This window comes from Lacerta agilis, chromosome 17 (genome assembly GCF_009819535.1).
Source record: "Lacerta agilis isolate rLacAgi1 chromosome 17, rLacAgi1.pri, whole genome shotgun sequence".
Lineage (NCBI taxonomy): Eukaryota > Metazoa > Chordata > Lepidosauria > Squamata > Lacertidae > Lacerta > Lacerta agilis.
This window is the reverse complement of record NC_046328.1, coordinates 11,088,565-11,103,829: the sequence shown is the minus strand read 5'-3', so window position 1 is coordinate 11,103,829 and position 15,265 is coordinate 11,088,565. Positions and strand designations below refer to the sequence as shown.

At 45.7% G+C, this 15,265-nt stretch overlaps 1 protein-coding gene across 13 annotated transcripts in view; it reads right to left on the bottom strand.

The window, feature by feature from the left end:
• ARVCF (ARVCF delta catenin family member) overlaps positions 1-15,265 on the bottom strand; it is a 452,118-nt gene that overhangs the window by 56,858 nt on the left and 379,995 nt on the right. For 10 of the 13 annotated variants that reach the window (XM_033135996.1, XM_033136004.1, XM_033135999.1 and 7 more), the window contains 2 exons: positions 14,278-14,295; positions 8,197-8,268 (listed from right to left, as the gene is read on the bottom strand). In XM_033135996.1, coding sequence (XP_032991887.1) covers positions 8,197-8,268; positions 14,278-14,295 — 90 coding nt within the window. The remainder of the gene's footprint in view (positions 1-8,196; positions 8,269-14,277; positions 14,296-15,265) is intronic. The other 3 variants (XM_033136001.1, XM_033136002.1, XM_033136003.1) reach the window with 1 other exon arrangement.

The window sequence follows — 15,265 nt, the reverse complement described above, 5'->3', positions numbered from 1 at the left end:
GGGGCAAGCTCTGCATGTTAAGAATGGCATGAGTGATTTATTTATTTTTTAAAAATGTGTGGTGTCAATGTGACCAAGACTTCCAGCACAGAGTGTGGGTCTTTCTGGCAGATGTCAGTCCCGGCATATTTCCTTTTTTATAAGTTGAGCAGAAACCGCTTCCAATACGGAGGCTGCTTAGTCATGCGCTTGCTGTGGTTTAAGCGACACCTTGTCTTCAGGAAGCTGACCCACATAAAAAGAAAACAATCCCCTCCGACAGGGTCTAGAATGTTCCTGTCATGGCGGGAAACGTCTGAGGGAGCAGCCCTGCCTTCTCCTCAAAGAGACATGACAGATCTTGCCAGGGGAACCAGCGGCTGGATCTGGCGGGTTTCGAGCGCAGGTCAGACGTCGCCGAAGCAGAAGCTGCCGGCGAGAAAATGGCTGGCTGTTAAAACTGGGTCAGGTTCTGAGGGGAAGCATCCTAAACGTGTGGCGAAATCGCTGCTGATGAAACACGGGGCCCCATCTGCACAATGCATTTAGAGCATTATCATAGAACAGTCATGACTCCCACCCAAGGAATTCTGGGAAGTGAGAGTTGTTGGGAAGGCCCCTAATTCCCCCTCACAGAGCGCCAATTCCCACTTGGAAGAGAGATTAATTGTCAATTTACTCTGAGAATTGTAGCTCTGTGAGGGGAACAGGGGTCTCTCCGAACAACTCTCGGCATCCTTAACCAACTACCCAGGATTCCTTGGGGCGAAGCCCTGGCTGCTTAAAGTGGGATGTCATTGCTTTAAATCAGGCATAGGCAAACTCAGCCCTCCAGGTGTTTTGGGACTACAACTCCCATCATCCCTAGCTAACAGGACCAGTGGTCAGGGATGATTGGATTTGTAGTCCCAAAACATCTGGAGGGTCATATTTGCCTATGCCTGATTTAAATGGAGGTTTTTTTTGGGGGGGAGGGGTGTCACAAGACTACACTCCTGAGTGGTGGGAATGGGGAGAGAACGGCCTGCATCATTCCTTCCTCTCAAGCTGTTTTCCTACTAAAAAAACCACCCCCAGCTGCTTTTCTCCCCATGAGAGTAAATATATAATAGCAGAAGCCTCGGCAGCTCAGGCTCATTCTGCATCCCAACAGCTCTCTCGTGGATATAATACCATTTAAAATATCCTGGAGCACAACATGCTTTGAGACTGCCAGGCAGCAATCCAGATCTTCCTTCCCTTTGTGTCTCGCGAAAGAGAGACAAAAGTTCATCTTTCGGTTTGTTTCAAACCCAGTGCTCGGAACGAATGGTGCTTTAAACTCAGAATTGTTTAAACGGCACATATCACTGCCTATTAGACAAAAGACCCTTGTGATTAAAGTCCCATGGAGAACAGTTTGACTTTCCGGAGCGAGAAAAGGACGTGCACCGATTCCAGTTCCCCAAGGTCGTCATGAACATTAGATCGGCTCAACTTAACTACCTCTTTTATTTGAAGACTTTACAAGAGGATCACGACCGGATCGAAGCTTCTCAGCTCAAAAGAGTGCAGCTTTAATAAGAGAAGGCGTTTCAAACGGAGGTGGGTTTTCACAGGCCCTACTACTTGCATACCTGCCAAGACATGACGTCTCTGGAGGAGCCATTCAGAGAGGGAAGGGAAAGACAATAGCGTCCTTGCAGTGGAGATGGTTGGTGTTCATTGGGATTGAGGGGTGTGTGTGTGTGTGTGTGTGTATGTGTGTGTGTGTGTAAAAGGCAGGAGGCTAACACTAGGTGGCGCCAGAGCCAATGATAGGCAGAGCCAACTAATTCTAGTTTTGTCCTCATCCTTCTCTCCACTGAGTTCTACAATGGGAACACTGAGATAAAGAAGGAGAAAGGTGATGGAAAGGACAAACCCCCTGGATTGGTTGTAAGTAAAGATGAAGACAGGTAGGTAGGTTGAGGGCAAGCTCATCTTGAGGGGAAACATTCCAGTTTCACTCTTTTTTTCAAATTTTGCAACATAGCTCTCAGCTTGTGATAACAGTTCTCAGATCAGGAATCATATCTTAAGGGCATTAACAAATGCATATTTTAGGATTAAATAGTTTTAGAAATGCATAGGTTGAGATCTTTAGTTGCCTGTTCATTTCCAGGCCGAATTCAAGATGAAAAGGCATTCTCTTACATTTCAGATACAGTATCTTAAAGGCTGCCTCCTTCCCTACAGACCCTCTTGGGCATGAAGATAAGCAGAAGGGGGAGTTTTTTTAGCCCTCAGAAGTTTGAGATGTAGGTTGTTAGAACTATTTGACTGTGGGACCTTATGGTGAAGGGCTGGTAATAATAATAATGAGGAATAAATGACTGCAGCTGAGTTGTATTTTTTTCCCCCCCAAACTAGAAGCTGGTGCAGCTCTTTCAGCACTAGAGGGGAGACACTCAGAGGAGCACATTCTGCTTAACAACCTGGTCACTGCATTCTGAATTGATTGTAGCCTACAAATGCTTTTCAAGGGCAGCTCCACGTAGAGCAGTTAAGCTTAATCAAACTGTATCTTAATTGAGGTTCCCACAGGCCAGGTTCAAATTGCCTGGGACGATTTTGCATTGCTCAGCCTGGCTGTTGTGTAATTAGCAGCTGTCAGTCCCGGCAAAGATATGGGCCATTCTTTAATCGGTGTGCAAGTCGCAAATGTGAGCTTCTACATTCCTCAGATGTGATGCGGTTTAGTGGCGAGGGAGCCAGAGATTCTGCACATGCTCTGAAGCACTCTCCCGTGTTATATTCTTTCTCACATTCTAGGGTTTGGAATCTTGGCATTCAAAACAGACTTCCTGGGACTGATCAAAGGGACCATTTTAACAGCTAGGGACTGGGAATGGTGGCGATGTGGGTTAAATCACAAAGCCTAGGGCTTGCTGATCAGAAGGTCGGCAGTTCGAATCCCTGTGACGGGGTGAGCTCCCGTTGCTCGGTCCCTGCTCCTGCCAACCTAGCAGTTCGAAAGCACGAAGTGCAAGTAGATAAACAGGTACCACTCTGGCAGGAAGGTAAACGGCATTTCTGTGCGCTGCTCTGGTTTGCCAGAAGCGGCTTAGTCCTGCTGGCCACATGACCGGGAAGCTGTATGCCGGCTCCCTCGGCCAGCAAAGCGAGATGAGCGCTGCAACCTCAGAGTCCTCCGCGACTGGACCTAATGGTCAGGGGTCCCTTTACCTTTAGTTTCAAAAAATAACAGACCTGATCTGCACCTCCTGGGCTAATGCACAGATCAGGACAAAGTTATTCTTATCATATAATCAAAGCATTGCAGAGTTGGAGGGGATCCTGAGGGTCATTTAGTCCAACCCCCCACAATGCAGGAATCCTACCCACAGCCATCCCTGGGTGGGCTTGAAACTCCAACCTTCTGGTTAATAGCCAGACGCACTAACCCACTGAGCCACAGGAGGGCACTTAGCTCCAAGTTTCACCCTTCTCCAAATTTTGTGAGGGAGGTCTTAGCTCAAAAGTAAAGCAAAATCCATATGAAAATGCATGTTTAGACATGTGTACTTGGATGGGGGGGTGACATTTAGAAATGCACATTTTACTCAAAAAGAAATTGCAAACCCGTATTTAAATGCAGGTGTTTGTGTAGATTTCTTAAAAAAACACACAAAAAACACCACACACTTCAGTAGAGCATCAAGGTCCTGGGACATGATCCTTCGCCATGATTCAATTAAGCAGTCATTGAATAAAGATCAACAAACAGAAGGTGAAACATACAAGATCAGAAGGGGCAGCTGCAAAGAAGGCCCTGTCTTGTGTTCTAATCCGCTGTACCTCTTATAAATGTGGAAAGCCAAACAATCTTAAATGGTGGACAGAATCAAGGGCAGAATAATTTCAAGCTTTGCATGAGCCTTTCTGACGGCGCCTGCAGTGCCATTTGCTAAAAATAAAATAAAATTCAGAAACTAAAATATGCTTTCATTTGAAAGAGATCAATCTATAATTATTCAATTTTTTTAAAAGGGAAAACCCTACCTTATGTCACTCAAATCAAATTCATGTGATTATTAAGACCTTTTTGGTCTTGGCAACTGATCTCATCAGAACCAATTAAAGCTCCGTGCCACGGATCTGACCTTTGAGGCGAAGACTTTGAAAATGGCCATTTTGCTTCTGCTTATCTCACCTAATAATTCCAAATTGCTGCACTCTCATTATAACGTTAAGTAACTATGCACGCTGGCTGCTTTGGCCAGATACCTGCTTTGAAGGAGAAAAGGAACTGGAGAGCTAGCTAAAATCCAAAATCCACATTAGGGCAATTCCTTTATTAGGCCTTGATTGCTATTCTCCAGAACTGTCCATCAGACTAATTGGTAAACAAAAACATGTGTCTTACTCATAAGAATGGGTGGATTTTAACAGATGCATTTCCACGACACACCCCCCCAAAATGGGGAACCAAGCGTAATACAGTGGTACCTCTCGTTGCGGACTGGATGTGTTCCAGAGTTCTGGCTGTATCCCGAAGTTTCCGCAACCAGAGGTGTTACTTCTGCGCATGCGCGGCGCGAAAAGCGCTTTTGCGCATGCACGAGCAGCGAAACCCAGAAGAATACTTCTGGGTTTGCCGCTTTTGCAACCCAAAGTTTACGTTACCCAAGGGTAACATAAGCCGAGGGTCTACTGTATGTACGTCCTTCCCATTAGTCTTATCTGCAACTGAAAGTATGCAAAGCAACTCAATGGAGCCTCATTTGAATGTTAGCTACCTCCCCTTACTCTCCAGTTTAAGACTGTAATTAAATATTGACTCCATCCAGGGTTCTAACACCAGCCATTCCTCCCATTTGCACACCACTATTTTGTTTATCATCTAGCCCAGCAGAGGTCTATTCATAAAACAGGCACAGCATAACAAGCATTAAAACCAAGCATATAAAACAATGGAACAAAATACCCCCAACACACTCACCCATCAAGAACCATAAAAACAATGGATCTTAGATCAACACCGTAAAATAGGCCAGAAGTCATATCTCGGTACAATTCAATTTTACAGCCCAAATGTAAGCAAAAGTGTCTTAACCTGGTGCCTAAAGCTGTCCATGATAGTACCAGGGGTGCTTCCCTGGGGAGAGCATGCCACAAATGGGGAGTCATTACTGAAATCGCCCATAGCACCTCCCTCAGAGGAGACACCTGGCATCAGGGGTGCCAACTTGAATAAAATAAGGGGGGGGGCTGGTAAGCCCTGCCCCGCATGATCAATCCCATGACACAACGCTCACATGTCATTTGAATTGCAATGCCCAACAACTGCCCCCCCCTCAAGTATTTTATTGGGGGCCCTGTATAACCTGGGAACTTTGTGTTATCAGCACCAATCTCTAACCAACTTCTAATCAGAAGAGCTTCCAGTTATGATCATAGACACTAAAACCTTATTGGAAATTATTCAGAGTGTATAAAGGTGTTCTAAATGTTTGCTGGATGTGTGAAAAATATAAAGGAAAATTTTATCACGCTCGGTGGAAAAAGCTAAGAAATCTCAGATACAAATAGAAACACTGATGCAGAAGATTTTAAATGTGAACACTCAATTGAAAGCAGAAATTTTCCTGCTAGGAAATACAGTTGGATATACAATTAGAAACTGATTATGGAACATTATTTCAGTACCTGATCACAGCGGCGAGACTTTTATATACACAAAGATGGAAAGAGTCATCATTTCCTACCTTGGAGGAATGGTAGTTACAATTTTTTTGACTTGGCAGAGATGGCAAAGTTGACGTGTTTAATCAGAGAAAAACCATTGTTGATATCTGCTAAAGACTGGAAACCCCTTATAGGCTTTTTGCGTGAAAAAGAAAATGAACTTATGATATCTGGGTTTGAGGATTGAAGAATATATTGGTTTGTAGAAAATGGAATTGTAGTGTGTTATCTTGAAGTGGATGCTTTGAACAATTTTCTGTATATAGCTGACAGACGAAGGATCAGAAACTCTCCTTTATATTTTCTCTTCCCTGCCCTCCCTTGTGTCTGCATTTTTATTTAGATTAGTTTCTTCTATCTTTGATTAAAAGATATTGGATATTGGATATTTAATATTAACCTTTGTATATTTTCACTAATGGGGGAAAAAACCGGAATTGGATGAATGCTTTGGGCTCCCGGCAGTGGAGACTGGGCAGCTACTCCACCAAACTCAGCTAGCCCCCACGTGCTTGCCTTCCCACTTGCAGCTAAACCAGGGGGTGACCCTAGCTGTCAGCTTCCTCCCCCTTAGTCTCAGGGTCACCCTCTTAGAACTCATCAAGGAGAAGAACAGGCACAGAGCCAGAATTAGTTGGCTCTGCTCATCATTCGCTCTGGCTCCCCCTACTGTTGGCCTTCCTGCTTTCTACCCTAGAAGCTCCAAGGGGAAACACCAGTTGCCACAACTTTTAAAACAGGCATCAAGAAATGCAGCTGTCTGTTCATCAAACCCTGATCGACACAAAGGCTGGCATTCTGTTTCGCTGCCTTACCAAGAGTGGATCTACACACACAGGGAAAACACACATGGTATACATAAGTCGGAAATTAAATCGTTATAACAAAAGAAAAAATCGCTATAGAAAACCGCATTAAAAATTTTTTTGCTCTCCAGTGCCATCTGGTGTTGCATGTTTATAGTACATTCAAAACACCGTTGTTGTTGTTGGTTTTTTTTGTTTTTTTACTAATGCAGCTGAGTCCCTAGACACCTTCTTGCCTAGGAAGAAAACAGCTGCCTCCACTGATCGGCGCCTGTACTCCCCTCCAGAGATGTTTGCCCCACTCTTTGGGGGGGGGGGAGCCTCAACATTTGAAGCTTTTGCAACCCATCTCAAATCACCTCCTTAGGAAGAAAAAAAAAGTACAGTATTTTTCTGTGTATAACACGCCCCCATGTATAAGACACTCCTATTTTGGGGGACTCAAAATTTAGAAAATGAGGGGAGGGGAATTCCCCCAAGTTGTTGAGCTTCTTTTAGGTGGAATGGCCGAAAATCGCTCACCCGCCACACCAAAAATGCCACTCGCACACGTCGTGAATGCCACCTGCCCTCTGTTCCCTCACCGACAAAAGCAGCAAATCTCCCGCCAATTGCCACAGCAACAGCCAATCAACACTAGCCCTTGCCAGCAATAACAATCTCCGACTCGCAGCAGCAACCAATCCCACATCCCCACAATGCACCATCCATGTATAAGACAACCCCCAATTTTTAACATGATTTTTGAATAAAAAAAACCCTAGTCTTATACACGGAAAAGTACGGTGTGTTTTAGCATGCTCTTGTGATTCTGTTTTGGCCAGTTAAACCACAGAGTCTAGGGCTTGCTGATCAGAAGGTCGGCGGTTCGAATCCCTGCCACTGGGTGAGCTCCCGTTGTTCGGTCCCAGCTCCTGCCCACCTAGCAGTTCGAAAGCACATCAAAGTGCAAGTAGATAAATAGGGACCGCTCCAGCGGGAAGGTAAATGGCGTTTCCGTGCGCTGCTCTGGTTCGCCAGAAGCGGCTTTGTCATGCTGGCCACATGACCCGGAAGCTGTCTGCGGACAAACGCCGGCTCCCTTGGCCTATGAGTGCCGCAACCTGAGAGTCGGACATGACTGGACCTGATGGTCAGGGGTCCCTTTACCTTTCAAAGCCTGTACGCAGAATGGCTCTGCTTGCCACGATAATAAGCCTTAAGTTTTGTAATCCTTTCAACCTGCCAAACCCCAACAGAAGGAAGAACATACAGCTCAAACCACACATTGACTAATGGTACACAAACAGCACCCACCCCTGGAGCTGCCCTTGGGTGATGTATAGCAAAGACGGCGTCTCCTCACTATTAAATTAAATTAGAAATGCACAAAATTTGTAACACCACACACACGTTAGGCAATGTTGTTGGACTCCTTTAAATCTGCTGTAGGAAGCAGTGTGGAAAATGCACATTGTTTGCAAAAGAAGACTTCAGCTCTCATTATATCTTCTCCAAACCAATTCAATCAGAAAGCAAAATAATAGACGGGAACAGAACCGGCCGTTGAACGCTCATTTAATAGTGAAATTAAAGAAGCATGAAAGATGAGGATAAATGTTGCGTTTTTCAATCCCTCTGCAAGACCCCTCAAGAGCATGCTTCTTCCCTCGCCCCTTGCTGATATTTGAAAAAAGCACGCCCGTGAGCATATGCACATTACCTTTTGCTGACTCAGACCGCTTAGGTAAATCCAGTGTATCAAAGTTTCTGTCCACATCTCCGTTCTTCTTCCCTGTGCACGACACAGAAGAATGAGCAATGAAAGGAATCAGCAGCACACGAATAAACCTAAATCAGTCACTGTCGCGTCCAGAGAAGAAAAGAGGACAAATGGGGGCACAGAGCCCAACATTACACAACATCATCACATGCGTGCACCATTTGCAAGAGAGTTCCAGGCATGCAAGGGAACATTTGTCATGGCTTCACATTCCAAGGTAATAAACACATATTTTTATGTACTGGTTGGTGAGACTTGCTGCAATGTCAACCACCGGGCCTAATCCTAAATTTGTTTCACTTTGTTTATTTTAAAAGTTAGTTATTTATTCGTCCTTTTCTCTCTCTCTCTCTCTCTCTCTTTTTAAATCCTGCCCTTCCTTCCAAAAATGAACCCAGGTGGCAAACACACCACCACCAAAACTGTTATGTACTGAAGTTCACACCCTAGGCCACTAGGGGTGTGTGTGTATATAGTTCATTCTGCTGCAGTTTTCACTCAGGTCCGCACATGCAAATGAGGGATTGAAAAGCGACGTTCAGGGATTGGGTAACTACAGAAAGTTGTTACTGTTGCTTTGTAGCTGAGTTCTATATAAGCAGGCTGCTGAGCCCTTCAGCTCACTTCTGTTCCAGCCTGAGGATAAACAAGAGCTGCTTGGAAATCACTGTGTCGTCTGCTGTGTCCACCCACTACTTAACAAAAACAATAAAAACATCTAAAAACAAAAGGCCGCAGCAAAAAACAAAATAAAACAACTATTCGGAAAATCAGTGACCATTATCTGGGTCTCAAAGAGTAAGTGGGGGGAACCCACACCTTCTAGGGGGGGGGGGGCTTACCCCAAATATTTTTGCTACCAGGAAGAAAAAGCTAAACGTTACCTCTTCTTCCACTTAAATAACATGATACACGCAGAAAAAAGCAACCAGTTCCCCCCAAACATCTCCAGAGTACAGGTCAAGTGTTTTTTTGTAAATGTGTATTGGTGTATTCTTTATTCGCAAGAGCAAAGTTTTAAATCTGAAATTGACAAATGTCAACGTGCAGGTCTGATCAGATTCCAGGGCATGTTTACACTACAAATATAAACCAGTTTCAAACTGGCTCAATTGTCGTTGCCCCTAACACATGGGAAGGACATACTTTGGGGGAATTCTGGTAGAGATCTTTGACCAAAATATCTCATGTTAAACATCTAATGTGGGGGCATTCATGGGGAGAATGGGTTTCATCTCCCTGCTTGCATGATGTCTCTGATATATTATCATGAAAATGTAATAGTTTATTGCATTTACAGGTGAAACTCGAAAAATCAGAATATCGTGGAAACGTTCATTTCTTTCAGTAATTCAACTTAACAGGTGAAACTAATATATGAGATAGACTCATGACATGCAAAGCGAGCTATGGCAAGCTTTTATTTGTTATAATTGTGATGATTATAGCATACAGCTGATGAGAACCCCAAATTAACAATTTCAACTTTGGGGTTTTTCATCAGCTGCACGCCATAATCATCACAATTATAACAAGCAAAGGCTTGACATATCTCGCTTTGCATGTCATGAGTCTATCTCATATATTAAACTCCAGTAGCTAATGAAAACAACTGCTTACATAAATGGACTTTTCCACGATATTCTAATTTTTCGAGTTTCACCTGTATATTCTGCCTTTTTTCTGCCATGGAAACAGGAGGTCTGATCACAGATTTTCAGTATTTCATACACTTTAGCTGTCGGGTTCCAAGACCCGTTAAATCCAACCATCACTTTTTTAACCAGACAACTTGGCTAACAGAGTTTGTTTGTGTCTGTCGACAGAACAGGCTCAATGTCAAAACCAAAGTCGCTTCTCCACCCAACTGGCCTCTCCTACTCGCTTTTTGACAAAAAACAAAAACAAAACTTGGCTAGGGTCAATGATAGCAATCTGAAGAAGATTCCCAGATCCTTCATTCTTATTTGTTTTTGTTTCTTTTAGACTACTCAGAACAAGACAGCAGCATCCTGCTTTGGGAGACAAACAGCACAGCAAAGAGGCAAGATGTCAGCTGCTGGGACAGAACGCCACTATCTCTCCCCCCCTCCCCCATGACAGCTAAGCCCATATGCTTCTCTAAGAAGAGGACTCTTAACTTGTCACTTCGGAAATGACAAGAATTTATGGCAGAAGGCAAGAGAGAGAAAGAGAGAGAGAAAGGAAGAAAGAAAGAAAGAACTTAGAATGCAAAAGTGGAGAACATCACACTCTCCCTGAAACACACACTCTGTTTTCTCCACAAAACACTGCCTGGTATTACTGCCCTGCAGATACCTATGCTCCTTTTCCTCTGCCTCAACACCTGCCCTGTTTCAACTCCCATGACAATGCCTTTGCTCCCTGTTAAGGGTGTGCGTGGCGAGGAAGCACTGATTTCCATTCCAACCCATGTTCATTGCATGCAGCGCTGTTTCTGTTCTGCTGCATTTGGCTTCCAGCAAAAGCTACGCTGTCCACTTGGGTGGAATTTTACATAGTTAATTGCAGGGGGTGTAGGATCTGTGGGACGCCAGATGTTGCTGGGTGACAACCCAACACCATCCCCGGCCTTTGGCCATGCAGGCTGATAGGAACTGCAAGTCGAGCAACACACGGAAAGCCACAGATATCCCTTCCCTGTGCTCTACTGCCGGGAAATGTACAGCAGCTCTTGGGTGGGTTTAATGTCCCATCCAGTCTTGGTCTTCAGCTAGGGCCTGATCGCAGGAGGTGGAGGGCAGAGCGGCATAGCTGGAATGCAGATGCAGGCAATAAGCGATGATGTGGGGCAGGAGTCCAGGACCCCCACTCAGCAGAATGAGCAGAAGGGTCACGCAAAGGCAGCTGGACTTGCTCACCACATACTGAAGCAAGTAAAATGGTACACATTACTGGGGGGGGGCATGGAGAAGAGAAGACAATTTGAAGCAAGTGAAGACCACCACCCCATAAGACCATTCAACCCAGAGTTTAAAATTACCTAACTCAAGGGTAGGGAACTTCAGGCCCGTGGGCCAAATGCAACCGTGCTGGTCTCTATACCTGGTGCATGTGTTTCTCCATAAACCATGCCCCTTACCACCCATCTGTGAGTGTTTTTGCCTGTAGGGAATCTTTTCTGGAATGGTAATAATGCCTCTTGCAACCGAAGTGCGCAGCTGTGCTGAGGCAGTGTGTGTACAGTAGTGTAGCATGGGGGGCAGAGGACCGGTTGCCCCCGGGCGCAAAATGTTTAGGTGTGCAAAATTTCAACACCCGGTGCTGCGTCAGTACCACTGCACACTTCCATTGAAAATGATTTCTCCGTGCGAACCAGGAAGTGACCTCTCCAGACAATAGAATGCCTCTTCTTTTCTTATCTCTGTCCTGGGTGATGCGGACGCCGTTAGGCAGTTGAATGTGCATGCGTACTTCATCCATTTCCCAACCACTACTCTGTGTGGCCCTGGGCACTGGCAACCCACGCTATGCCACTATGTGTGTATGTGTAGAACCAAGTGACTTTTGCGCGGCTGAAATATAGCCTAATGTACAAAAGGAAGGTTCACACCCATTGCGGCATCCATGTTTCCCTCAGGCCCCACCCACCCCTGGAAAACTGTCCATAAGGGAATGAGGGCCTCAGCAAGATAAAGGTTCCTAACTGCACCTCAGGATGTAATATTTTGGAAGAAGACCAACATATCAGCAGCCTTAGAGACTTTTAAATTCCCGAGGAAAAGTTTAGGGAAATCCAGGGCTGTTCTCTCTCCCCCTGCCCCTGCCCTGGGTTTACCTCAGAGTTCAGCAATGGCAGGCCTACAACCTCTGTGGCACTCAGCAGCTGTCAGAAGTTCTGGCACATCAGATTTGTCTTTACAGTGTACCCTCTTCCTCCTCTTCGCTCCTCTCGTTCTCCCCGCCATCAAGTGGCATCTGACAACACCCAGGGGCCCCATCCCAAAGGGGATAGAGGTATATTTTCAGACAAGAAGCGCTGCTCAAGCCCTCAGCAGAAGAAAGACAGCTTTTAAGATGGCAGCTGACAGGCCTACTTTATGGGAGTTGGCTATCAGAGCTGGCAAAGACCTTGGGGACAGGAAGGGCTGCCTGACAGGAAACTTGCTTGTATAATAAACGATTTGCAATCTCTCAAGCTGTGAAATTAAAAGCTTATTGAACGCCATATTTTCTGAAACAGGGGGCTGTCGAGTGCATCTGATTCCTAGCATATAAACAATCGCCATACTTTCATTATCCCCTGCCCTGGCCACTGAGAAAAGACGAGAAAGGCTGAATTTACAAATGAAGTTCTAACCTTTTAGTAGTAAAACAAAACCTTTTCAACCAAGAAATCCAGAAAAAGGCAGTAGCTCCGATTTTCGCATTGAGATATACATGCTCACAGAGAAACCGGTGGCCCGCAAAATGTTGTAAAACTACAGACCACTGGCCACGCTAGCTGTGGCTGATGGGAACTGGAGTCCCACAACATCTGGAGGGTCACATCATTGGAATCTAACAGGATGATATGGTGAACACCACACAGAAGCTGGAGGAATGGCTTCAACATCTGGGTGCATCTCAAACCAATGGATGGCACCAAGAACACAAGGAGACCCTGGCTTCCTCAGGCCAGTGGTCCATTTCACAGTTACCAGTCAGATGTCCACAGGAAGCATGCAAGCAGGACCTGAGCACAATGCTGTTCAAAGTATGGATTCTGCCTACCACATGGAACACTCCCATGCCAGCATTTCACAATAGCTGGTACTGGCAGTAAAGCTCCCCACCCCACTGGTGGTGGGGAACTATGCAGAGTGTGGGTTCAAGTTTTGGGAGGACATGCATGCAAAAGGATACTAGGGCCATTTCCTGTCTTGTGCTTCCCAACCCCATGCCCTATGCCAGGGCTGGGAAGCTTTGGGCTAGGCCAAATGTGTCTTCCAGGCCTCCATACCTGTCCCAGGGCACTGACAGCCAAGGACAGCTTCTGGACTGGATCTAAGTAACAAGTCAGAAGGTTTGGAGGCAGAGGTGTAGTGGCCCAGACCAATTACTATTTATGCAGTAGTTTCTTTTGTCTCCAGCATCCTAGAGCCATCCAATCAGCATGAAAGGGGGAGCTTTTTAGCCACTGAGAAGAGGTACTGCCACACTTTGTGTTGATCGGAGTCCATCAGCGTAAAATGAAGTGAGCTAACCACTGAGGATTGGCTCCTAGGGTCACTCTGGAGAAGCCGCGTGGGAAGAATCTCAAGGAGGACTTGTACCGAATGCTCCAAAACTAAGCATTTATATGAACACTGAAAACACAAGGCACTTCAGTTTCAAGAAAATGGCATGCTAGTTGTTATGTACAATGGAACTTCAAGGAAAACACATCTTAAGTCACACTGGAATAAGATATTGCAGCACTCCAAATCATTTGCCCATGTACGTGCACAGAAATCTAGCTGAAAGGCAGCTTCCCACTGCTGGCACAGGGCATGGGGTTGGGAGATCTGTAATGATCATTGCAATGCCTTCCCAGCTATTATTACTGGAGAATTAGAAGCTTATTTAGGGGCTGTGGATGAGACTATGCCGGAGGGACCCTGTATTTCTGGATTTGCCACTACACTATTGCTTGGAGGAAGCAGAGCCTCACTTGCCCTAATGGACCAGCCATGGGGAGGTCTTCTAAGAGTAAAGGTAAAGGAACCCCTGACCGTTGGGTCCAGTCGCGGACGACTCTGGGGTTGCGTGCTCATCTCGCTCTAGCTCTCCTCCGTTCCCTGCTCTTATCACACTAGAAAAGTAATTCAAAGCAGTCCGGATTCATCACAGCAATTTGCAATCTGCAGCAACAGAAGCAAACAAGTGGGATATGGGGCATCATAGCAGCAACACACCTTGGGAACCAGGGAGGGGCGGCAGGGCGGAGCCAACCCCTGCTCCCAGTTTCCGCCTCTATATACGGGAAGAGGAAAGGGGAAAGGACAGCGATGCCAGAGAAGAAATGTAGAAAAGACTCACCTTGATTGAACCACTCCTCTAATAACCACAAAAGCAGCCAAAGAAGAAGAAAAAAGAAACAGAAGTTTTCAAGAGGAAAAGCGGGGGGTGGGGAGAACAGACGAACAATCATTTGCAGGATTTTCACAGAACAGGTTCAAAACCCGAGAGCTACATGTAAATAGCAACTCTGAATTCCTGAAGAGGAGAAACACACACACTTGCCCCCATGGTGTATGCCACACTCGTTACTTGCAAAAAGAAGGAGAGTCCGACCCTAGACCACTTTTCTCTGTTTGATTTTGTACAAACATCAGAAAGAGTTTGGGGTGGGGGTCAAGCAGTATGGCTAAGCTCCCATGCCAGGGAAAGTCAGTGTGGTTTCCTCCGGATGTGATTGCGGCACAGTTCCCAACAGCCCTAGCGAGCATGACCCAATGATCAGGACTGACAGGAGTTGTGGTGCAACAAGTTCTGGAGGGCACAAGCAGCAGAACAAGAACAAATGTCACTAAAGGACTTTAACCCTCTCCTGTCCTCTCCTCTCCGTTTCTGCAGTGAATTGTTTTGTTGAGTCAAAGGAGAGACTTGTGATCGTGGTTAGTGGCTGAGAATTGGAGATTCTGGAGTGGTTGGGTGAATGGTGTGTTTGTAAAAAGGTAAAAGGTAAAGATAAAAGACCCCTGGGTGGTTAAGTCCAGCCACAGGCAACTATGGGGTTGCGCCACTCATCTCGCTTTCAGGAGGAGGGAGCCGGCGTTTGTCCATAGACAGTTTTCTGGGTCATGTGGCCAGCAGGACTAAACTGCTTCTGGCACAACAGAACACCGTGACAGAAACCAGAGCACACAGAAACGCCGTTTACCTTCCCGCCACAGCGGTACCTATTTATCTACTTGCACTGGTGTGCTCTCAAACTGCTAGGTTGGCAGGAGCTGGAACAGAGCAACGGGAGCTCACCCCGTCACGGGGATTTGAACTGCCAACCTTCTGATTGGTAAGCTCAAGA